The sequence below is a fragment of the Triticum dicoccoides genome, chromosome 2B (genome assembly GCF_002162155.2).
Source record: "Triticum dicoccoides isolate Atlit2015 ecotype Zavitan chromosome 2B, WEW_v2.0, whole genome shotgun sequence".
In the NCBI taxonomy this organism is placed as follows: domain Eukaryota; kingdom Viridiplantae; phylum Streptophyta; class Magnoliopsida; order Poales; family Poaceae; genus Triticum; species Triticum dicoccoides.
The window spans coordinates 15,261,379-15,286,069 of record NC_041383.1 but is presented as its reverse complement, the minus strand read 5'-3'; the positions used below and the strand labels follow the sequence as shown (position 1 = coordinate 15,286,069).

The 24,691-nt window shown below is 45.6% G+C and overlaps 2 protein-coding genes across 3 annotated transcripts in view; one reads left to right on the top strand and one right to left on the bottom strand.

The window, feature by feature from the left end:
* Positions 1-717: 717 nt before the first annotated feature.
* Positions 718-8,864, bottom strand: LOC119361763 (disease resistance protein RGA4-like). 2 transcript variants are annotated; one of them, XM_037626906.1, is made up of 3 exons: positions 7,734-8,864; positions 1,264-3,468; positions 718-1,092 (listed from the first exon to the last, which is right to left on the bottom strand). In XM_037626906.1, exons 1-2 carry the CDS (start codon positions 8,513-8,515, stop codon positions 1,287-1,289), a joined length of 2,964 nt encoding a protein of 987 aa, XP_037482803.1. In that variant the 5' UTR covers positions 8,516-8,864; the 3' UTR covers positions 718-1,092; positions 1,264-1,286. The 2 variants fall into 2 exon arrangements, with proteins under 2 accessions (XP_037482803.1, XP_037482804.1); XM_037626907.1 differs by having other exon boundaries at positions 718-1,086.
* Positions 8,865-9,132: 268 nt separating this feature from the next.
* The window catches only part of LOC119361761 (disease resistance protein RGA5-like), a 23,181-nt gene continuing 7,622 nt past the window's right edge, over positions 9,133-24,691 (top strand). The window contains exons 1-4 of the mRNA XM_037626904.1: positions 9,133-9,276; positions 9,358-10,067; positions 21,328-23,223; positions 23,566-23,632. Of these exons, the coding sequence (XP_037482801.1) occupies positions 9,382-10,067; positions 21,328-23,223; positions 23,566-23,632 (2,649 nt within the window). The 5' untranslated portion in view covers positions 9,133-9,276; positions 9,358-9,381. The remainder of the gene's footprint in view (positions 9,277-9,357; positions 10,068-21,327; positions 23,224-23,565; positions 23,633-24,691) is intronic.

Below are 24,691 nucleotides of genomic sequence, written 5' to 3'. Positions count from 1 at the left end.
CGATCGGTCTCTAGCAATAAACGAAACCGAGGCTTCGGTTCCCTCATCAATCGGTTCGGTACTCGGTTTTGTACCGAACAGACAGCTGGCGGGTTGGGCTAGCCGGATGGGATGGCTGCTGTACTCATTTTCTCGGCTGGGCTAAGAGATATGGTTTGTGTGGGCTAGATAACAACACGTGTTATGCTCAAAGAAAAAAAAAACAGGCTGTGAGCGAGACAACACGCAACAACAAACAACACCTAGGCTAGGTTCAATAAAAAAAGAAAGGCAGGCGGGCCTCCAGTACACGTGACGAGAAGCATGGAGGGAATCTCGGGCCAGCCGGCCAGCCTATGGCACTGTTCGCCACTAAATCACATTAACGCGCCATCAATTCATTTGATTTTTTTGCAAGGATAATTGATGTTCGTTGGCTAGTAGCACAAAGCGTATAAATGGGAGCTAATTTATGGAGACGCGCCAGACAGTTAGTGGTAGGCCTCGGTGCTTCGGTCAATTCGGTTGACAGGCTGTGTAGACCGATTTCACCGAACAAAATTCGGTTTCTCAGTATTGCTAACCGAGCATAGTATCGAACAATTCGGTTTCGGTCACTTCGGCTTCGGTTCAGGTTAAATCGGTTTGGTCGTTCGGTTTTCGGTTTATATGCCCACCCCTACCTACAAGTTTTGCAATGCATTTTTGGATTTGAAAAGAAGCATTCCTGACATCAGATTTCGCATGAAACGAATGTATCCAAGTGCATTTATCGTACTAATCATCCATAGAACTGACACAATACATTTATTCTCCGACAAACTCGGGTGCAGGACCCTTAAGTACAAATTCTATAGGTGACTTTGATTTGATACATGAGTAGAAATGGGGAAAGCAAATGCTTCCCTAGTTGGCCTGCTACACCCAAACAGAAGAATCTGCCATGCTACATGGTGGAAATTTATTCAAAAAGTAAAGTGACCGGACGACATGAGAAGAAGGATGAACAGGGTGCCTTGCTAACTTCTAGGGCCGCTGAATGGACGATGAGTGCAATGGACAGCATCCGGCTTCACATCTGCCCTGCTAAATTTGTTTCTTCAACGTCTGACCCTTCAAAGCAAGATAATAAATTAAACAAACTACTATCATAGCATGTTTATGAACGGAGATAAGAATTTTTGAAGTATGCAGAATATGAGGATCGTTGTTGAGAACTAGACTAGAGGTCAATCAGCCACAATTTTAATAGAGCAAAACGACCGACATGAGAAGTGTGCAAACCTGCTCCATTGCGTTGAATTTGCTCAGACCCTTCCTGGAGAGTGAGGTGATCGAGATCGCTTGCTGCCAACTATGAATTGATCAGACCTGCGGTACTTGGTCTGAAGAGTGAGCTGATCAAAGTCGATTTCCATGTGATCGATAGCACAAGTGTTGGTGTAGCGATCGTTGTCGACTTGGCACGGGACAACATATTTCACCGAAGGGCTAGTTTCGTCTGGACCAACGACCCTTTCGAGCAACAAAACACTTGGCCTCTTAGGGTGCTCCTTAGCTTCAGCTTCCCAGTGTTTTATGGTTTCCGGATTGACCATAGAATCCAGAGCTATTTCCTGAAGACCTTTGAACAATTCCAGTTTGATTTCACAAACATCTTTTAGGTCTTTACAGAGCAATTGAATTGAAGTGAGTCTCGGCAGAGCTCCTTTTTGGATAGTGGGCAACATGGGTTCCTGCATCACAAGGCATAGACATTGCAGGCTTGGGAGATCCCCAACCATGATGTCTAAATCCCCAAAATGGACTTCAACCAGTTTGAGATAAACCAAGTACTGGAGGCTACGCAGACCTGGTAGAAGATCAGCTCCTGTCAGATTAGTATATGTAAGGCACAACTCTTTCAGACCACAGAGGGACATAACAAACTGAGGGAACTGACTCAGGCCGCCTTGCAGTTTCAGTGAGCTAAGATAACCAAGCTTTCTTGGTGTTGCATTTGTGTTGTCGCCTTGACAGCAATGAAGCAAATCTTTGGAAGAATCATTCAGATGGAGTGATAGGGAGCGGGCACCTACTGGAGTACCCATGCCAGCCTGAGCAAACTTGTGAATGGCCTCTGAGAGCATGGTATAATTGATGTCTGTGTCAATGATCTCGCACCATATCTTGACCTTTGTCAGTTTTTTCATATGAACCATCAGTTCCGGGAATGCAGAGTTGCTGTCAATAACAACTCCTGCTAGAGTCTGCAAATTACTTTTTCCTTGCAGGAACTTCTTACGGTTCTTGCGACTTACCTCCTTTAGCTTAATCTTTCCAAACAGGTGTAGTAGGTGGGGCAGAATAATGACTTCCACCGGCAATGTTTCTATCTTGGTCTTTCTCAAGTCGAGTGTCTCTAAATAATGAAGCCTTCCCATTTCAACTGAAAGATTGCTAACAGAGCTCCCGAGTGCCAGATATTTGAGATGCAACAGCTTGTATATGTGCCCAAGATGTTCTTCATTCAAACCATTGCATTCTTTTAGATCCAACACTCTCAGAAGCTCAAAACTAGCCAAATCTGAAACAGTTTCTTCTGCACTCCCAAAGACTGTTAGAGACCGTGGGCGCAGCTGCTCGCCGGGCGGCCCTGCAATGAAGTTATCAACCTTTCCTTGCAAAGACGAAAAGAAATTCTTCAGGCGGCCAGTACCATGTTCCATGTTGCATGCTGTGCTATTTTTATGGTTCTCAATAACGAGATGCCGGGAATTACTTCGGTTTTTAGCACCGAAAGATGTAGCAATGAATTTTGAAGCCACCGACTTGTGCAACAAGAACTGGTGCATGATGCCATGAGGTTTGCACGCCTTGGCTTTTCCATTGTTGCTTGGGTCAATAGGCCGAAATATATTTCTGTCAATTAGCTCATCCAACTTCTTATCGGCAATCTCTTGGTCACCAATGTATCCTTCGGCTAACCATCGCATGGCAAGAGTTTTCGTGCTGATGGGGCGATCATTTGGGAATACACCTGAGTATAGTAAGCAGGTCTTGAGAGAATTGTCAGGCAGACTGCTGTAGTTATTCATAAGAACCTGCTTTAGTCTTGTGAAGTGACCATTCTTGTTCTCGTCCATACGAGAACATAGGTCGCGGGTCATTTCTTCGCAGAGATCTCCAGTCAACTTGTGACCTTGCAAAGCTTTGGCAACACTAGCAAGAGCAAGTGGGTGACCATCACATTTGTTCACGATTGCAGTTGAACCCCTCTCCCAGTCAGGTGAGCATCCACCGACGAACACCTTCTTGTCTAGATAATCCTTGGACTGTTTTGCACTAAGAGATCTCATACTGTAAACATAACCGTCAGGCAAGCTGCATGCATTAGCTACCGAAGTCATAGTTGTGGTCACAAGCATTCTGCTCTCTGTTTCTTCTGGGAAGATGGGTTTTATTGCGTCCCAGAGCTCCATCTTGATGTTATCAATTACAATTAAACACCTGTCAGCCAAATTGACAAATGTTTCAGACTACTAAACCCTACATTGGGAAATCTTCGAAATATCTTTGTATTGCAAGCATTCTACTTGAAATATGAACAAATAACTTGGTCAGCTAATCTGTCCCATATTTCCAGAAAATTCTTGCTTATCCTTACCGTTTTTCAGCATTTACAATTTCCTGCATGTGCAACTAATTAAAACTACAAAAATATTAAGAAATCTCTCTACCTAGTAAATCCCTTTGTAAGTTTTTAGGAATTAATTTCCAGGGCAACACAATTGTGACCAACGACACCCGAGGTAGCCTAAGGACAGTGCCACTTACATGATCGGGTTTGATAGTGAACTGATATTAATAATGCCAGTGAAAAATGGCTCATACACTTCAAAGTTGGGCTGCGGTGCCATAGTGCTTTCTACCCGCTCCCTCTTCCTCCTCATACATAGTGCCTGTCCTGCCGCATCCATGTGTCCTCTCTACCTTGTCCTCTCATCTCTTTTCCGTGTGCTGAGGCCTCTAGATGTGCAGCGCCGCTCCTTGTCCTCCCTGCTCCCTCCCTGATTCTACCGCTCCTCTAGCACCATTCCCATCACATCCAATGCATCAATTTCCCATTTCTTAACCAGAGCTAAGAAACACTAATCACCTCTGGGTTTTTTTTTTCACTTTGCTTTTGTGTATCTGAACTAGAAGTCTCAGCCAAGATTTATTTTTTTCGGTATAAAATTGTGCAGATTACTGAAGTTTCGTCGATCTGCAGGCCGATTGAAGGTACATAGCTGGAATCCCCTCTATTTTCACTATACCTTTGTGTATGTGATATCTCGTAGTCATGCTTACAACTATATAATTGCATTGTACAGCTTCATGTCAGATAAATTAGATTTGGTGAGTGCATAAATGAAGAAAATAAAATAAGGAAGAGGAAAATTATTGTTTTGAAAAAATTGTATGCTCTTGCATTAGCATATGTTACTACACGGAGGGATAGGAGACCAAGGGACCTAGGAAGTTTTAGTGATGATGAGAACTAGCATAAGCATAGGAAATATTTTCTTAAAGGCATGTATGATGGATCTAAAGTGGCATGCTATGACCAATCGCGTTTAACTAACCGAAACTTCCATGACCCGTGCACCATGTTATTAGAGATATGTGGCCTCTGTGATAGTATATATGTAACTGTGGAAGAGATGGTTTTGATGTTCTTGATTGTAGTTGGTCATGGTCTTAAGATGAGGTTGTTGTGTGGCACTGGCACCTACAAGTATTCTTTATGGACCATTAGCACACACTTCACTGTTGTCCTACCAGCCTTACTGTTTCTATATGGGGAGTTCATTAAGCTACCTAATTCTACTGCTCAACCTCCCATTCAATGATTAGAAACGGTAGTGGTTTGATAATGCACTTGGAGCACTACATGCTTGTCATGTTGATATGGCTGGCGGGAGGTATAGGAACAAAAAGCAAGCAATTACCACTAACATGGTAGTTGTTGTTAATTGGAACATGAAGTTTCCTTATGTGTTACCTGGCTGGGAGGGTTCAACTTCCATCTCAAGAGTTCCACGTGATGCAATGAGGACAAACCGCCAAGATGCTCTTGCTGTACCTAAGGGTATGACTCGTACTCTTGGCATATAGTTTCTTTGATTTGATTGTTAACTAGCTATCTTCTAGATATAGGGAAATACTACTTAGTTGATGCTAGTTATACGAATGGAGAATGATTTATATTTCCATTTAGGTCCACCTGATATCATCTAAAAGAATGGGATGCATGTTCACAACAACCTAAAATTGTCGCAGAGTTGTATAACTTCCGCCATTCGCATGCTAGGAATGTAGTGGAGAAAATATTTGACTTGTCGAAGAAATAATGAGCTATCTTGCAATCCCAACTAAAATATCATTGCAGGTTTGAACTATTAATGCTTGTTGTGTGCTACACTACTTTGCAAGGGATAGACAACATGGTCATGGACAAGTTGGTATTGCCTGAAGTGGATAATACAGGATTAGTTGTGCCAAATGACGATCCAGATGATGATAACTTAATTACTGTCCAAGTCATTACTGAATGGTCCAACTTTAGGTAACAACTAGCAGATGATATGTTTGCAGATTATCTTGTGGCACAAGGAGAACTAAATATGGAGTAAGATGAGAGTGGGATAGGTAGTTGTGTTGATCTTCTTTTGTATAGATAGTTGTGGTGGTCTTCTTTTGTATAGCTAGTTGTGGTGCTCTTCTTTTATATAGCTGATGAATGACATATGGTCACAACTAGAGTGATGATGCCTTTTCTATTTTGTATATGCATCATCTTCATGAAATTAAAAAATGACATTATGTTTCTCCACCTTAATATTGTCTTTGATGTTTCTATCATGTACCATTCTTGTTTCCTTGTAGCACCATGGCAGAAGAAACAACTATAAGGAAGAGGAATTACTTAACATGGGATGATATGATATGGATGTTGCATTGCTTGAGGTCCTTGTTGAGCATTACAACAATGTTGACCATGCCCAAAATGGATGGAAATCACATGTGTACAGTTCTAACATAAAACATGTGAAGGACATGTGCAATGGATATCACAAAGGACCACATAAGTGGAAGGATGAGGACTATTGATAAGCGCTATGAGGTCATTAGCAAGATCCTTTCTCAAAGTGGCTTTTGGCTAGGATTGGATCAATAATAGACTATCAATTGATAGTGATGATGTTTGGGCTACATAAGTGGAGCCAACCACCATGACTATACATTATTTATGTGATTTGCGTATGTAAAATAACAAGGCAGCAACTGTATTATTGGTTTGTGTTTATTGTGCAAGCTAACAAGGCTAGCAAGGGGATAGAATCTTACAAGAACAAAGTAATCAAGAACTGGGAGTCCATAGTTATCATATATTCAAAATATCATGGTAATGGTGATGGTGCCAAGACAGGTGCTCAGATTTTCACAAAGCCATAAGTAGAACCAATTGAAGTTTCTCAAATATTTGTGCCAAAGAGGTAGTGAACTTGTGATGCTATTATCTGCCTGCTTGGAGACACGAAGAAGGATTTTTGTGATGCTTTGAAGATGACTGATCCCGTTCCACTACCAAAGGTTACCACTCCGGCTGAGTTAGCTGAATCTGACATGCTGCGATGTTATGGGAAGTTGGTACTCAATGATCGCCTATCTCAAGCTCTAATAGAGATATCCATAACTATGAGGAAGACATGGTTGTTAATGTTCAATTGAAGAATGATGCTTTGCTGATGTGTGTGTGTGTGTGTGTGTGTGTGTGTGTGTGTGTGTGTGTGTGTGTGTGTGTGTTATAGTATGTCTTATTCAACTTGGACCTAACTATCAACTACTATTATGCACTATTTATGTTAACAATTTGGACCCATCTATTTGAATCATTGTAATTTATGTCATAAAAAAGAACATATTTCAGTGTGTGTACTGTTTGTTATTGTTTAGAATTTATGTTGCATTGTCGTAATAGAATATTGTTGCTTATGTGTGACCATTTGTGTTGTTGTGATGCATTTCTAGAATATTTATTATTTTTATTGTTATATATTCATTCAATTATAGACTTATAGTCACATATGTGAGTAGATTTCGTTCTGAGAAATGTAGAACAAATTATAATATTTGTTCTAATGTAACTATGCAATTCCGGAGTTTGTATCCAAACATGATTTGATATTGAAGCCTCACAGGAATTACGTGGGCCAATTCAGTGAACAACCAAACAGGCGAATTCATATTCATGACATTTCAGTTTTCTTACTGAACTGGAATTCCAGTATAATTCAATAGGAAGATCTCCAATTCCGACATCCAAACAAAGCGTAAGAAGGATTAATTCCAGTATAATTCAATAGGAGGCAGTTGGTGAGTGAGGCAAAATCATGCGTTAATTCAGTCTCAACACAAGTGTAGAGGTGAAAGTGGAGGTATGTTAAATACTGAATATTCTTAACTAATCAGAAAGGCAATGCTTTTTTTCCACGGTCTCAAAATAAATAAAAAATGTGGTAGCTCATGAGCTAGGTCTAAGCAGTCTTCTGTCTATGTGGCTGGATTCATCACCTCCTAGTTCGAGTATCAATTTCTTGGTGCATGATGTAACTATTATTTGTCATTAGTACAGCTAGTCATGAAGGCCTATCTCTCTCTCTCTATCTCTCTAAAAAAACGTTGGGAATACTTTGAGTGGCAGTTTAGGATTACAGGACTAATCTCACCTCTTAGTCTGAAGAAGAAGACGGATATGCTGTTGGAGTTGTAGGAGTCTCTGTGGCACGGGCTCCCGTGCTTCGTCTCCAAGAAGCCCCTTTAGTATGGCCGTCAAGAGCGCCTGCTTGGCTGCCACGTCGTGTTTCTGCTTGGACGCCACCGGCGCCCACGCACGGCAACTGAATTGCTTGGCGACTTGAGGGCAGTTGTAGACTTCCCAGGCGAGTGTGGTTTTACCTGAGCCACCAAATCCGACGATGGAGACCACCCTCAGCTTGCTTGCTTCGCCGCAAACCAACAACGCCCAAACATCTTCCTTTGCTTCCTCGATGCCCGCAGCAGGACAAGCTTCATATGTGCCCGTATCATCCTCGTCAGTTGTGCTGCTGTTGTCGACGTTGGATCCGGCGACGACGTATATCTTTTTCCGCCGTTGCGCCGCAGCCACCTCCCGCTTGAGCCTCGCGATCTCATCACGAAAATTGCTTGGATCGCGGATATGTTGCTCTCCCTCGCATTCACCGCAAGGAAGGAACCTGTCTAGGCAGTCCTCGATGTTATACGCCAAATCCTGGAATTCTTCCATGGATAATATCTCAGTGCCACTGGGCTGCTCCTTGTGCGAGATTTGACCCCCCATCAAACCATAAATCATGGGAAGCTCTCGATGAAAGAAACAGATGTCTTCCTCAATGTCCCTCAACTCCTTGGACCTTTCTTCCAAGACTGTCAACAGCCTAGGCACAACGCTGCTCGCCACAGCGCTCGCCACCGCCACCGCCACATCCATACCTACGCAGCTACGCTCTTACAAATAACTTGTGGTGAGGTGTTACCGCCACTCCGAGATGCACTGCTAGTGGAAGGAGCTGAGTGCTGGACAGACGACGGTCACCGCGGGATGACACGAGGTTGGCGAAGACCGGCAAAAGCAGCACGCTGGTACCGGGGGAAATCTAGTCTGGAGTTGGGTTGGCCATTAAAGATTTCGAGCCACAAAGCCTTGCTGCAAACTTTGGGCCTTGGGGCAGGGAAGAGTGGCTTGTGGGGAAGAAGAGATTTGTGGACGAGGTCTCATGGTGGTGGAGAGATTTTAGTTGGAGGAAGCGATTTGGATAGGGGGGGAAAAGTGAAGGTTGGTCTTTTTTTTTTCCAGTGGCCCTCACTCCTCTGCTCAATAATGCTGGACAACTCAATGATTCTTTAACGTACACAAACGGCGGTCCTACAAACATACGTATCGTCTCCTGATTCGCCCCCCTCTGAATTGTGACCGAACTCAAGTGCTTTTTTGTACGATATAGGAGAAACAAAGGTTGGTGCGTTCACTGTTCAGCAGGTTGTTTCGTAGTGGCGCCAGAGGCTCGCTTTATCACAGCTTTTCACCCACACAATTCCACCAGACGAGTACAAGTGTTGCGCCTGCTGAGCCCGTTGCACAAGGCCAGTTGCGGGGCGCAGATCGTCAGCGTCCGGGCGATGGCTCAGTAGAAGTCCTCGGAGCCAAACAAGACTGGTCCCTCCGGTCCCTTCTTCTAGCAAGGCCGGCCGGTGAGGATTTTTTTTCTTGTTTCCTCCCTCTTGTTCCGAGCTCGCGATGTGGTGGTCTTGCTAATTTGGTCCCCGCTCTAGTGTTTCTGTTGCAGAGAGATCGACATGGATCTGCTGCCTCCGATTAGTGCGTCTCTGGGCGCTATGGGCTCCCTTTACGGGAAGCTCGATGCGTTCCTGGACACCGAACTCAAGGATGAGATCCGGGAACTTGGATCCCGGCTGCTGAAGCTCGCCAAGGCACGAGATCCTCCGGTTACAGCGAGGATATGGATGAAGGAGGTACGCGATCTATCCTATGATATGATCAACTGTGTCGACACCGATGCAGATTGGATCGATAAGATGTCACGAATATTCAAGCCACGCGTGAAGGAGGCCAATGGACGGTACGACAGATACAAGCTTGAGAGCGTCCCCAGCCGCCGTATGAATATCGTTCCGATCCCAACGGTGGTTGGCGATCGGAAACCAGACATCGGCCTCCATGCCAAGGGCGGCGTGGTTGATAGGCTCTGCAGAACTCTTACCGATGGGGATGAGCAGCTCAAGGTGCTATCCATTGTGGGTGTTGGAGGAATCGGCAAGACCACGCTTGCCAAACAGCTATGGCGGGAGCACAAACCGGGGGACTACTTCGACTGCCGAGCTTTTGTGCGGACGGCCAAGAAACCTGACATGAGGAGGATCCTGAGGAGCATACTCGCACAAGTTCGTCCGCACCAACCACCCGACGCTAATGAGGTGCACGACCTCATTCATGACCTCACCGAGCATCTGAAGGATAAAAGGTATACTCCATTCGTGTTTTCTTGGCCGTATAATATACGCACCTGCACCTTTCAATATTGGTATATAACTAATTACACAAACTCTATCTAATTATAGAAGTTCCGTCATTCTGAGAATAAGTCATTTTTTTATATCAAAATAAGGTGTCTTAAACTTCACAAATGAAGGAAATCTTTGTATGTTTATATTGGTACACCAATTATTATTACTTTTTACTAAAATAAGGTTTTACGCTTAAATATGCTACTAGTAAAGTTGTACTATCTGCGTCAATTAATATGGACCAGAGGGTGTAATAAAACCTCACAACAATTCAACTCCTATCTCCATCTCAATTTTTGTTAAACTCCTTGCCTCTGACTATAAAAGTGCACACAGCTAAAACACTAAAGATCATTTAAAGCATAGCAGTCTGGGTGTAGAGAAAAAATAATTAGGGTGCAAAGTGTCAATCTAAAGACTACACCATAATCCATGTTCAGTAAAAGGTATATGACCTGCAATGGAAATGACAATTTCCTTTCTTTTCGGGTCAATAATCATTTTTTTGCGAGAAAATGAATTCTTCATTTGTTGAATGATTATTGACCCTCCTCTCTTGGGAGAAAAATGAAGGCTGGTCTACCCTCCTCTCTTGTCCCTGGAGGCCACCTTAGGCATTGTTGTGTACAGCCTCATCGCCAACAAACTAGCTTCCGTGTACCCGCAAAAAAAAATGCCGCACCCCAGTAGCTGTGTCGCCGACTTAGTTTCGTCTGGTTGTTGTCTGTCAAAATTGCGGAAATGCCTTGTTTCAGTTGGGGGGATAGAGATTTGGTTTGATCCCAATGATTCGGGATAAAATTGGAGCAGTCAAGAGTGCAGATACATGGGGTGAAGCGGAGCAAGCCCTAGCTAAATCTTTCCTCCTAATAATAAAGCGGTTAGTGCTTCTGGTCGTCCGTCGTCAGATTTAGCTCCGAATTTGCCATAAATTACCAACTATGCCACGCATATTTGGTTCAAAAAAAAAATCGCCACCGGCTACTGTTCTTATAGATGGATACAGCCATATAACATCAGCACAGAGACAACGCAATCGCTAAGTCTACAGTCATCCACATGGGAGACCAGGGTTTGATCCCTGGTTCTTGCCCCCTTTTCTCCCCTTTTTTCTCACTATAGCACGGGATAATGGGTCTGCCCATGTGCGGGACTTGGCGCCCCTTGTTTTCTATTTTGTTTTTGCTTTTTCACTTTCTCATTTTTGTTTTGGTTTTTCCTTCTTTGAATTAATTCTGGATCTCCAAAAGAACCAAATTTCAAAAAGTTGTGAGTTTTTTGAAAAACCATATTGGTAACTCATAGACTGTTTGTAAATTCAGAAAACATTCAGAAAATCATAAAATGTTGACTTCAAAAAAATGTTTGCATATTATAACAAAAAACAGGATTTCAAATAAATTTTCATGATTTTAAAAAATGATCCAGTATTCGAAACATATTCGGGATTCGAAAAAAATGTCCATGAAATTTGTGAAAATGTTCACAAATATTAAACAGTTCCATAAATAATGAACAAAACGACCCACCACTTTTTATTAGTGGATCTGCAGAGATCTTTTTATTATTTTATTTAGTCGCTCACGTCTGGTAAAAAAAGGTTTATGTGGTTTGTCCCGTGCTGAGCCCCCCAAAAAATTGACACAACTTCTTATTATGGGTTAGTTTTGTAAGCTATATGAAAATGACTAAATGTCTATTTTGCCTCCATACATGGCTATGTTTATTCTGGTACCACGGTATTATTAATGGTAAACACCAGTATGCTAGCTCAAGGCGAGACACATCATTCATCAGTCTAGCTCAGACAAGGTCCATAAATGCACTTTGCTAAGCCAAGAAATATTTTGTTGTGGCGCCTTAGAAAATCAAGTTGTGATGAGACCATCACATTTTTAGTTTTTGAAATGACTTTTTAAAAGTCCCCTATCTCATTATGACATCAGTCAGACATAGTTTGTGAAATGACATTCTAAAAGTCCTTATCTCATTCTAGCATTTGATTCATACAATTTTTTATATCTACTACACCTGCATAATTTGATGGTATTTCTCCCGTTGCAACGCACAGGCATATATGCTAGTCTACATTAGAGAATACAAATTGTTCTGGCTTGATTTCATTCTTAGCATCCTGTGAATAAAAGGGCAACTGCCGAGTGCGAAGAGGACACCGGCTCCTTGGAGACCGGTATTGTGAAAAGAATAATTGGTATTTTAAAGTGTGAAAGGAAATCAATATTTTGTGTGTGAAAACGTATACATGGTCAATACACATCTGTAAATTTGTCACATATATAATATGATGATTTGTCGGCTATATAAAAATAAAACAAAATGGCATCCTAAAAACAACAACAAAAAACACGTAATTGTTTGTACTATCACATACAATTTATATGTATATCCGCGTGCAGCCAAAGATAACAATATAATGACGGACAATGTCTCCAGGAGGTTAGCAACATCCAGATGGGTAGATCGGTGTGATTAACTGGAAAATTTCTCAAACCGCATGACGTAGTCTTGTGGTGGTCGGTGTAGATTGAACGGCGTAATTCCTCCATGATTCACAATTCGAGCTTTTATTTACTCCCTCCATCCCAAAATTCTTGTCTTAAATTTGTCTAGATACGGATGTACCTAATACTAAAACGTGACTGGATACATTCTTAGAGCCTGTTCGGTAGTCCACCAGCTCCACCAAATCCTACGCTCCAGCTCCTCCTAGCGATTTCCCACTCCTCCATCGATCGTGAGAGCCAGGGAAGTGTTTGGCTAGTTCGCTCCGCTCCTCTGGTTCATGAGATGGGCCTGTAGCCCAATCTGGGCTGTAGCCCATACTGAGGGGAGGCGGTAGGATAGAAAAGGCACGAGAGAGTGGGAGACATAAGAATAGCCACAATGGAGAGTAACATACACTAGTAACATACACATATCCAGAGACTATGTTACTACCTTTATAGTGGGTAGTAACATAAGTGTGGTAACATGCAGAGCTTCATTTACTATGTTGTAGACTCATATTGCATTGAGACATGTGATGTTACAGTAACTAGCTAAGTTACTACTATTACCTCTCTCCTCATTAACTCATTGCCACATAAGCAAATTTGCTGAGTTGGACTCGATGTTACTACTGAAGTTACTCCCACCGTGACTAGTCTAACACGAACGAACCGGTATGTCACTTATCGGTGGCAGTCAGCCGTAAATTTCACAAACTCCTTCGCTTCCAGGATCTGCGGACCACCTCATGCCTCGCTCTGCGATTTCCAACTACAGATCGCTCCGCTCCGCTCTATCGACTCCAGGGAGTTGCAGCGTTCGGGTCAGCTCCGCCTGCTCCCGGAGCAGAGTTTTGGAGCGGAGTGGATCCGAACAGGCCCTTAGTCTTTTGTGGGAGTACTGGTACAAGCGTTTACGACTGGAAACGCCCCGCGACGCCCTCCCTGGCGACACGGGGGAAACTACGTCCGCCGCCACCAGGAAACCTCCCCATCCACCCGCCCCCGCTGCGCCGCCGCCGGAGGGCCGGCCGGCCAAGCCGTGCCGCGCCTCGGGAGAGCGGCGGCGGGGCGGACCCGTTCTCCCTCCCCCCAACGCACTTCCCCACCTCGCCCCGTCCCCAGATCCGCCGCCACCGCATGGCACCTTCCCGCCCGCCTCTATTGTGCCGCCGCTGGAGGATCGGTCTGCAAGGTCGTGCACGCCAGATCCGTCCCCTGCGCCCCCCTCGCGCCCAGCATCAATAGGCTCTTGCGCGGGCGCCCCCCACCCAACTGTTGCCCGCTTCTGTCGACGGCGCGACGTGCTGGTTACAGCCACAGGGCGCCGCCCCCTGCAGTCCTCCCTCCCCATCCCTGCACACCCCAGCCTTGCTGGTGCTATTGTCCTTGGTTGGGCGCGGGATCTGTGGCCGGTCACAGGGGTGTCCGCGGCCGTCCTGCCTGCAGGCGGCCCCCCCTCGTCACCGGCGGCCCGTCCTCTCCCCCGAGCCACGGTGACGATTTTCGCGGTGGTGATGAGTCTACAGTGCTAGTGGCAGTCACGAAGCCCTCAAGGAGGGTACTTGCTGGCACTGCTCCGGCCCCGACGACCTTGGACCCGCGTCCCTCCGGTGTCCATGGCTACCGGCGTCCTCTGCCGGGCGGATCCGGTCTCGGCAACCCAGCAACTGCCCTTCCATCTCGCTTTGGTCCCCGATCTCTCGACGACTATAGCCACGACAACTAGGATCTACGTACCACCAGTCCTACCTTGTCGGCGTTGCCAATCGCCGTCGCCCCACCCCCCTCGTGGTTTGCTTCGTCACCTGCCCTACCTTGTATTCCTCAAAGCCCCCCTTTTGCCAAGTCCAATACTCGTGGGTTCGGAGGTGGTGCCACCCTCCGACGGCAGATGCAGCCCCGCCAACCCCCTTCCGACATGGTGGCTCCGACTGGCGTTGGCTTCTTCATCTTTGTTTCCAGATATGGTGGCTATGGGATTGCTCAGCTTCAGGCCAGGGAGAAAATCCTGCTCGGCTTGCCGATGCTGGCAGCGGCGGCGTCTGGGATGTCGTTTCCTTCTTGGAGGCGCTGTCAAGGCCCTCGGTTGTGCCCCCCTTCGAGCTCACGGGAAACCCTAGGTCTGGTTCATCCAGATCGGATGGCGACGGTGTCTCGGCGTCGTCCTCCTTCCTGAAGGCGCTATCTTGCTCGCTCGTGGTGTCTCCGGTTTTGGTCGTCGAGATGTTGGTGCTCTTGTTGGTTTGGCGTTGCCGCTCTTGGTCCGGGTTTGGTAAGTTAGCTATGATGTATCCTCTGTTCGGGCCAAGCATCCCTCATCGTTCTGCTCCGGGCACCATGTTCGCGCCCGTTTCTGTTCGTGTCATGTGTTGTACCCCTATCTGTACCATTTCTATTCCTTCTCCCTGTTGCATGCTCGAGAAGCATGTGGGAGGGGCCTTGGCCGATGGAGATGTGGGACAATGCATTGGCTTGCAGCGAAGCGGCAATGCGTGTGGCTGACGTGGATGTGCGTGTGCGCTGCTCCGTCGTTGGGTGAGTTTCCTGGCTGGTGACCCTCCCCTCTTTGTGGGTAAATGGGATGTAGGTGGTTCAGTCACGGCGACAACGTTTGACGGGGGCGGTGGTTGTTTTCGTCGCATAGGATGTTAGAGGAGGCCATGGTTGTTCTTCGTGTCGTGCCCTGGCGGCTAGAGTTGCCAACTGCCATGGGGTTTCTGGATCTGTATAGACAAGATTTGATGGGGCAGTGGCGGCTTTCCTTTCAGATGTTGTAGGACGGCAAGTGGCCGGTGCCGCGGGCTTTATGTTGGTGCAGGGGTTGGATTGTGCCCCCTTTCCTATGGCCGGCTTCTTCCGTGTGGCATCAAGCGGATTGGTTGCTATATATGAAGTTGGGGCCGCCTTGCTCTGGCCATTGCAGCGTTGCTGCAGAGATCGGACCGGTTGTGCTACCCGTCTTTCGGCACCTCCATCCAAGTCAGGGTAGGGACTAACATCATGGTGGGGGAGGCTGGTGCTTCTCCTCTGGTGGGAGGTGTCCTTGCGTTATGGCATCCATGAAGTGTTCGGTTGGGGATGCCGGGGCGGCACCCCAGGTGTCCAGCTACCCATTTCGCTCTTCGGCGATTCTCATGGTGGCGGTGATGTGTGTGATCCTTGGTCGTGTTGCCGTGACGACGAGCTATGATGCTTCTAAAGTGTTTTGATGCACCGCAAGTATTTCTCCTTGCTAGCTCCTTATCTTATATATAACGACATACATATTTGTTTTTGTATGTTTTTGCTATGATCAAATGGAGATTTATTCCATAGGAATGTTGATTATGCGATGGCTACATGGGCAGTTGGTGTTGCTGCAATTTGTATGTGCAAAATCATAAGGTCGGTCATAATTGTATGCGCAATGCTACAAGGCCGAACTGTGTTGTTGTAAGCTGGGGCGCCTGACGCTCCAAGGTCAAACGCTGTATTTTTCCCTGATGTAGAGTTGTATAGTGATGCTACAAAATCTGGGCAACGCTGCAAAGCTGAACCGTGTTGCTCCATGCTAGATGCATGATGTTGCAAGTCCAACGACCACTATTTATTTCTTCTGCTGCAATGTCGTACTACCATACTACAAAAATCACGTTCGCAAGGCTGGTCAATATTGCTGCAAGCTAGATGCAATGATGCGGCAAGAATGCAAAAAAGAGAAATGCTCGAGTTCATGTGGGTGATAACTGGGAATGCATCCTCCACGACCTATCGATCTGCCTTTGATAGTGTTGTGGAGAACAACCCTCCACCAGACACACGCGTGCTTTGCAACATGGGCCGTGTTACGGACCGACCTGGTTGAGGGACGACCAAGGAGTGTTTGCAATGCAAGGGAAACATGAGTCATATTGCAAACTCGGGAGCAACATGGGCCATGTTGCAACCCAAGCGCAACAAGGGCCATGCTGCAAATATGGGTCGCAAGCCATGTTGCAACGCGAGCGCATTATGGATCGTGTTGCCAACCCTAGGCACAACATGGATCATGTTGCAGACGATGGTATGCAACTAAGGCACGCTGCGGCGCGAGTGCAACATGGGTCATGTTGCAAACCCCGAGTACAACATGAACCATGTCGCAAATGATGGGTTGCAACTATGGCATGTTGCAATGTGAGTAAAACATGGGCCATGCTGCAAACCCCCGAGCACAGCATGAATGGCGACTAGTGCTATTACGACGGTGTCGTAGGTGTTGCAATATTGTTGCGAAGTGGGGGGCACACGAGGGATTTTACGGCTAGGCTACTGGCTGGAAGGGGTATGCGAGAGGCAAAGGCAATGTTGAGACTTGCTGCTACATGTGGTGAAAGTGATGTGTATGAAAGGGATTTGTGTGGGCCAAGGCATCACAAGGGATTCATTGCACGTCACATGCCCAAGCTAGGAAAACATTGTACGGTTGGCCAAGCCTCGTTGCGCGGCTCCCAAGGCGGCTGAAAACTCGCAAACATCAACCTCGTGTCGCTTAATGCTGCTTTAGGGGAGGTCATGAAAATAGTATCCGTTCAATCCATCTCGTGTGTTATGTGTTTTGCCCTAGTGTGAGTTGTTTGCATCCTAGAGAAACAACAAGTGGACATCGAAAGGTATTACAAAAGACACATAGAATGAATGTTTAAAACTCTTTTTTTGATAAAGGGCGCTTTTATTATCTTGAAATGTAGCATCAAGCGGATACAAAGCATTATGAATAACACCCGGCCTCTCCATAACTAGGACGCACACAGCCAAACACGTAAAGTCTAACAAAATGAAAGGAAAAAAATGACAAATCGATAACAGTAGAGTCCTATAGACCGACACTATGCCTATGCCGTAAGGGATGGTGGACCGATCCAGAGATTATGCTGCCACCCATGTTGGGTAAAAAACACCGTAGCCACCTGCTCCAACTGCGTACACACCATATTGAACAGCGGTTGGTACTCCGCTCGTTGTAGCGTAGACCACGTACGAAGCAAGTGCGTACAACGGAAAATAACCTGCAAAGGAAAAGCATTTTTATCATTGAAAACCAAATCATTTCTACATAGCCAAAGCGACCATAGTAAGGCGTATGCTCCCACCTGTATTAGCGTTTTCAATCTATTTGGAATACCGTCCAATCAATGACCAAAAATATTGGCGACACTTGTGGGCGGATACAAATTTGACGCTATTTGGATGATTGACCACATAGAACATGCAAACTTGCATTGGAAAAACAGGTGTTTGATTGTTTCTTCATGAGTACAAAAACAACACTTCTTACTCCCAGGCCAGTTGCGTCGTGCGAGATTGTTTTTGGTTAGAACAACTCCTCTGCGAAGATAACACATGAAGATTTTAACTTTTAGTGGAATCTTCGACTTCCAGATTTTCTTGTTATTACTCACCGGTACCTCGGAATGCATGAGTGCACAATACATAGAGTCTACTGTGAATGACCCTGATGGAGTAAGGTTCTAGTGAAACACATCTCGGCCTTGTCTAAGATTAATCGAATCCAGACGGGATAAAAGATTGTGCCATGAAACAAGTCGGAGGCCAATCAAATCTCGCCTAAACGAAATGTTGGGTGGGGATGAACTGAGCACTTGCGCAATAGTATTATTCTTTTCGCGAGCAATGTTGTACAGGGCTGGATATTGTTCTCGAAGACTGGCATTGTCTAGCCAAATGTCTTGCCAGAAACGAACCTCCGACCCGTCCCTTATCGCGAAAGACCCAAAGCGAAAGAGATGTTTCTTTGCCTCCATTAGGCCAGTCCAAAAGTGCGAGTCGCCAGGTGTCCAATATGTCTGAGACACCGCCTTTTGGCCTAGATACTTGTTACGCATCATGGTTTGCCAAATACCATCCTTAGTAAGAAGTTTAAACAACCATTTACTAAGTAGGGCCTCATTCTTGATTTGCAAGTCATGAATTCCCAGGCCACCTTGGTCTTCCGGCCTACAAACCACACTGCATTTGGTCAGTCTGTATTTTTTCTTTTCACCATCTCCTTGCCTAAAGAATCTGGATCTAAAATAGTCCAGTTTTTGCAGGACCCCTTTTGGGAGTTGGACGAAAGAAAGCATATAGAGAACCATATTTGTGAGAACGTAGTTAATTAAAATCAGCCGTCCTCCAACTAAGAGCAATTTGCCTTTCCAACTGCTCAATCATTTCTCTAATTGGAATGTTTAAAACTCTAAATCCAATGTTGAGAAATGATTATTTAATAATACTTGTACCATGTTATAACACCATTGAATTCTTAAAAGAAACATTTACCGTGTCATGTGCGTCAGCGTGCCTGTGTATTTTTGTGGTGCTGTCTTCAACGCCCCAATGACACAACAAGGCATTGATTTTTTTTTCTGAAGATACAATTCAATGATTTGTCTATGCGTTTTTCTCACTTACTAAGGGGTGTTTGTTTTCAGGGATTTTTTGGTATAAGGACTAGAAAAAGTCCTTCTTAGAGACTTTTTAACCAAACAGCCGGCACAACTAGGGACTAAAAGTTACTTTTTGGGACTAAATAAAGAAGACTCTCAAGGAGAGTCTTTTTTGGGACTTTTTCAACAATGCCCTCCCTGCACCCATTGCCCCGCCGCCCCATGGTGTTGTTTGGTTGTTATTTTTCTATATATTTGGGGTAACATGGTCATTTAATAACCTTTAGGGAAGGACTAGGGACTTTTTAGTCCCTAGAAACAAATAGGAAGGAACTTTTTAAAGACTAGGGACTTTTTAGTTGGAACTAGAAAAAATCCTAAGACTTATGAACCAAACAGAGCCTAATTTGTTTGTGGATACTCTCGTGATCTTCTGTTCTTGACGGTCCCATCATCTTGACCTTGCCTGGACGGTGACTCATGCTTTCATAGCCGATACGCATGATGGCACTCCTACATTAGTTACACCCAGCTATGTGTGAAGCAACACAAACCCAGTTAATAGATGCTGGATAGTAGGGCATCTTCAACGCCGATCCGCAAACCTTTCACAATCGCCGAGACTATGGAAACCATCCACGCGGTCCTGTATTGGTCCGCGGCACGGTCCGAACGTGGTTTCTCCCGCAAACCGGAGACAAAAGTGGGGGAAGTTTGCGGAAGTCCGGACTGATCCCAAGCCCGCTTCTGACCGTCCTGGCCCACCAAAAAACCATGCCCCTCCTGCGCATCTTTGGTTAGCAGCCGCATTCATGCCTGGCCAGAGCGTACGCGACCATTCACTGGCGTCCGCATGGAAGCGGCGCGCCGGACGAGAGAGCGCCGTCCGCGCCGCTTCCCGTGCAGGCGACTGCCATGCGATCAAACGACACGACGGTCGTCCGTTCGTCCGTCTGCCACCCGCATTGATGGCACGCAGTTGCCGAGGCAATCTTCCCGGGCGCCACCAATCCGTCCCTCTGTCGCCCACCGGTGCTATATAAACCGTTGCCCCAGTGCCCCGGCTATAGCCATGGTCATCTCTCTCCACATCACTGCCTGCCATGGACCCCTTCGCCGCCAAAGCTCTCTGGGGCGGGTTGATGGTGGAGCAGAAGAAGGCCATGGCCGCCATTGCTGCCGACTGGCAGGCCGACATGCAGCAGGAGGACGCCTCCGACAACAAGCCAATGCCACCCTCCTCTTCCTCTGCGGCACCCTCCTCCTGCGCTCCACCCTTGCCGGTGCATTGCACCATGACCATCTTCGAGCCTCGTGCCCATTATATGGACATGGTGCGGGAGGAGTGGTTCTGGGAGGCGCATGCAGCAAGAAGCGCTGCTCGAGTCCTCCCGCTCCGCCCACGAGATCCCCCTCACCCGCTGGCGGTACCGGGTGGCGGAAGTGGCGGCCGTCGGCAAGGAGTGCGACGATGAGGCGGGTGAGGTGTTGTTCGGCGACGCCGACGAGGAGGACATCACCGAGGCCGCGCCCTGGCGCCACGACCACGAAGAAGCCGGCACGTTCACGGGCGCCGCCGGCATTGAGGAAGAGTAGTGCACGGTAGGTCGCCACCGCTCCTGTCCCACGAAGGGCACCACTCCTCCCCTCCCGTCGACACCAAGCTTGGTGGGCTGAGCATCTTCGACCGATTAGTCGCTTGTCAGCAACGTCGAGGCGGACAACTTCAGTTCCTGGGCTCCGGAGGTGAAGCTGGAGAGCACCAAGGCGGAACTGGAGACGGTGAAACTTCAGTTCTCGGGGCTGATGTCTGAAGACGGGGACCGGACGTCGGCGGTCAATTAGATTAGGTATTAGTTATACTTCAGAGCCCGCCTAGGACTGCTTTGATATATTTGTAATGAAATATGTCATGTTTATATGAAATGAAATCCGGTTGTGTTTGTATGAATTCCAGATTTGTTTCAACAAATTTCGTCCGGTGGTTCGAGTTGTTGTGAAAATGTATACGGCTACTGTTGGATGGCTGCCTCCCGCATTCGTGTGCGCGGACTGGTCATCCTGTCCGCGGATAGATGCGGGAGAATTTTTTGGGTTGCTGTTGGAGATACCCTTATCTTATTGTTGTTTATTATAAAAACTCTTTTTCGGCACTCATCCGTTAATTTTGCATTTCTATTTGCATGAAAGTGTTACGAGTTTGCAAGGGTGGTACTGACCCGATATGTAAGTTTAAGTACTCAAACTTATGAGTGCAGCACCGAAATAACTGTGTGCAGCCAACTTTGTTTAATTACCAGGTACTTCATTATAATTGATGACTTATGGGATACATCAGTATGGGATGTTGCAGCCCACGCTTTCCCGAAGGGTAATCATGGCAGCCGGATAATAGCAACAACGGAAATTGAGGATGTAGCTCTTGCATGCTGTAGTTATCAGTCCAAGTACATGGTTAAGATGGAACCTCTTAGCGAGAGTCACTCGAAAGAGTTGTTCACAAGTGCAGTGTTTGGCTCTGGAGAACAACATTCTTGCCACGTAAATGAAGTGCCAGACGAGATTATAAGAAGATGTGCTGGTTTACCACAGGCAATTATCAGCATATCCAGTATCCTAGCAAGCTATGGGGAAGCCAATACAGTAGAGAACTGGGAGCAAATACAAAACTGTTTGCCAACAAATACAACTTCTGATGAGATACTGAAAGAAGTACTGATTTTTTGCTACAAAAGTCTTCCCAGTTGTGCTCAGACATGTCTGTTGTATCTTAGTATGTACCCGGAGAATTACTTAATCTTGAAGGAAGATATAATGAAGCAATGGGTGGCCGAAGGTTTCATCCGTGCGCCAACAGAGAAAGAGAAAATGGAAGTTGCTGGGAGCTATTTTGATATGCTTGTTAATATGGGCATGATCCAACATATAGACATAGACTATAGCGATGAGGTTTTGTACTATGCGGTGCATCACATGGTACATGATATTATTACATCTAAGTCCATAGAAGAGAATTTTGTCACTGTAATAGATTATTCTCAAAGGACGTTACGGTTTTCTAACAAGGTTAGTCGTCTGTCCCTCCAGTTCGGCGGTGCAACATATGCAACTACACCAGCACGTATTGGACAGTCGCAAGTACGATCTCTTGCTTATAATGGACTGGTGAGCTGCTTGCCTTCCATATCAGAGTTTAAGCTTCTTCGATTTCTGATCCTCCATATTTGGGCTGATCAACCAAGCACAGGCGTAAACCTCAGGCGTATCTCTGAATTGCTTCTGTTGAGATATTTGCAAGTCACATGCAATGACACCGTACAGCTGCCAGATCAGTTGCAGGGTTTAAAACTGTTGGAAACACTTGAAATAAATGCAAGAGTAGCAACTATTCCATCGGATATTGTTCATCTTCAGAGCTTGTTGCACCTCCGTCTCGGAGGTGGGACAGAACTCCCCGATGTGACTGGCATCCTAAAAAGTGTCACCCTGAATCCTCCTCCTAGTTCTTCGGGCAGGACAATTTCATTGGATGGCTCGGGCAGTCCTCCTGAGTCAGTGAAGACAATCGAGTTGCTGCCTCCCATTTGTAGAATCCCCAAGTGGATTGGAAGGCTTACCAAACTCTGCGTTCTGAAAATTGTTGTGAGAGAATTGCTAATGGATGACATCAGTAACCTTCAGGGATTGTCAGCCCTCACTGTTCTTGCGTTGTACGTCCAGCAACGAACTACAGAACAAATCAGCTTTGCAACGGGAGCACTCGCTGCTCTAGAGTATTTTGAGTTCGGGTGTGGTGTATTACACCTGTCTTTTGCGGAAGGAGCAATGCCCAATCTTCAGAGGATGAAGCTAGGTTTCAATGCCCACAGAGGAGATCAGTATGGTTGTTTGCTTTTCGGCATTGAGCACCTGTCAAACGTCCAGGAGATTGTTGGAGTAATTGGGTCAACTGCTGGTGCCGAGGAACATGACTTGCAGGCTGCAGAGTCTGCATTCAAGATCGCCATTGGTGAGCATCCTAGTAATGTCAGCTTAAAAGCATCATACGTTGTTGAGGAGTATGGCCCTCTAGAAAAACAGCATTCGGTCCGAGGGAAGGACCCGTCCACATCAAGTGAACTATCTGGAAGTCAAAAACAAGAGTCTGAGGAAGCTATAAAGCAAAAGGCCGATAACAACTCCCAGTCAATTAACTGGTACGGTTTCTAATCCCGACTCAGCCCATTACACGCCGGCAGCATTATTAGCACAACGGCAGACAAATTAATGATTAAAGTCATCGACAACCTGAACTAACCTCTTGCACTTCTTGAATCACATCTCTGCTGTGTGACACAATAATACCTACAAAGGGTTCATAAAAACTTCCACTTCTTTTTGTAAATTATTGTGTTTTCATAATGAACTTGTTTTGACTAGTAATCGAGGTCATGGAGAAGAACACTTAAAAAATGTCAGGAACCTTTAGTATTTATTTGAGCCGTAAACGTATAAAAAATGAATTTTCTTCAGCAAAAGTTTGACTTTGTTTCTTCCAGGAGAAGTCACAACAAGGAACATGAAAGCGTGGAGTCATGGAATGACACGCAGTCGTCAATGCAGAAGGTGTGGTCCCTAATGTCATAAGTTTAATTTCTTCCAAATAAATTTGCGACTTGTTTTATGTTTAATCATGAAATATTCTTTCCTTTTGAATCAGAATCATAAAAAGTAAGACCGTCTAAAACTTAACTCTTCAAATGTTGAGGAGTTAAAGGTTTTTGCACCTTGCCCTTCCCCATATTCTTAACGCCTCAAATGCTCAAATCAGCACAAATATTCATTTCAAACACAAATTGATCAATGGGGCGGGGAGGGGGGTTTTGGCTCCCGGGAGCATTTGCTCCGGGATGAACAGTACCACAAAAAAGTGGTAAAATAGTTTCAAATAACACCGAAATTTTTGTGGATGTTTGTGTTAGTTTCGCAAGCATGCTTGACAATTTTCATGCGAAACGGAGCAGTAGTGTTACGTCGGTGGAAAAAATATTTGGGTGATATTTTGGGGTAACATTTGGTTTTCAATTTTTTTTTTCATAGGCAAAATATTTAACCTTTTTCCCTAAAAATTTACAAGTAACATTTGGATGCGACTATAAGCACATAAAACAATTGTTGGGATTTCTTTCATATTTGAAAATTATTTTTTGCACGCACTCCTGGGAGCCAATTTGGATTTCCAAATTGTAATTATGTAATGCTACCACATTAAACATAAATGTACCTTAATTATACAATGCTACAACACTAAACATAAAATTGCCTAATTATACAATACTCCCACTAGATTAGAGCTAAAACTTCTCCTTGTTGGGGGAGAGCTCCTTGAATGCCACCTTGCGGAGTCCGAGGCTTAGTGGGCGGCCATGTCAATCCACAACATTGCCTCCTTGTCAGCCGTGTCGGAATCATCGTGCCCCATGAACATCATGGACCGGCCCCTCTCCATCGTCGCAAGGTCGCCACACTATTAGGGAAAAGCCTAGTAGTAGGGCGGGTTATTGGCCTATCAGTAGCGCGGGTAACCGCGCTACTGATACGGCGCTACAACTAAAGGTTAGCAGTAGCGTTTGTTGACACGCGCTACTGCTATATCTACTTAGTAGTAGCGCGTGCTGCAACAAC

Coding starts and splice junctions, on each gene's coding strand:
- LOC119361763 (XM_037626906.1), bottom strand. CDS start 8,515: ATGGATGTGGCGGTGGCGGTGGCGAGCGCTGTGGCGAGCAGCGTTGTG. Junction 3,469..7,733: donor CTTCTTCTTCAGACTAAGAG/GTGAGATTAGTC, acceptor TTTGGCTGACAG/GTGTTTAATTGTAATTGATA.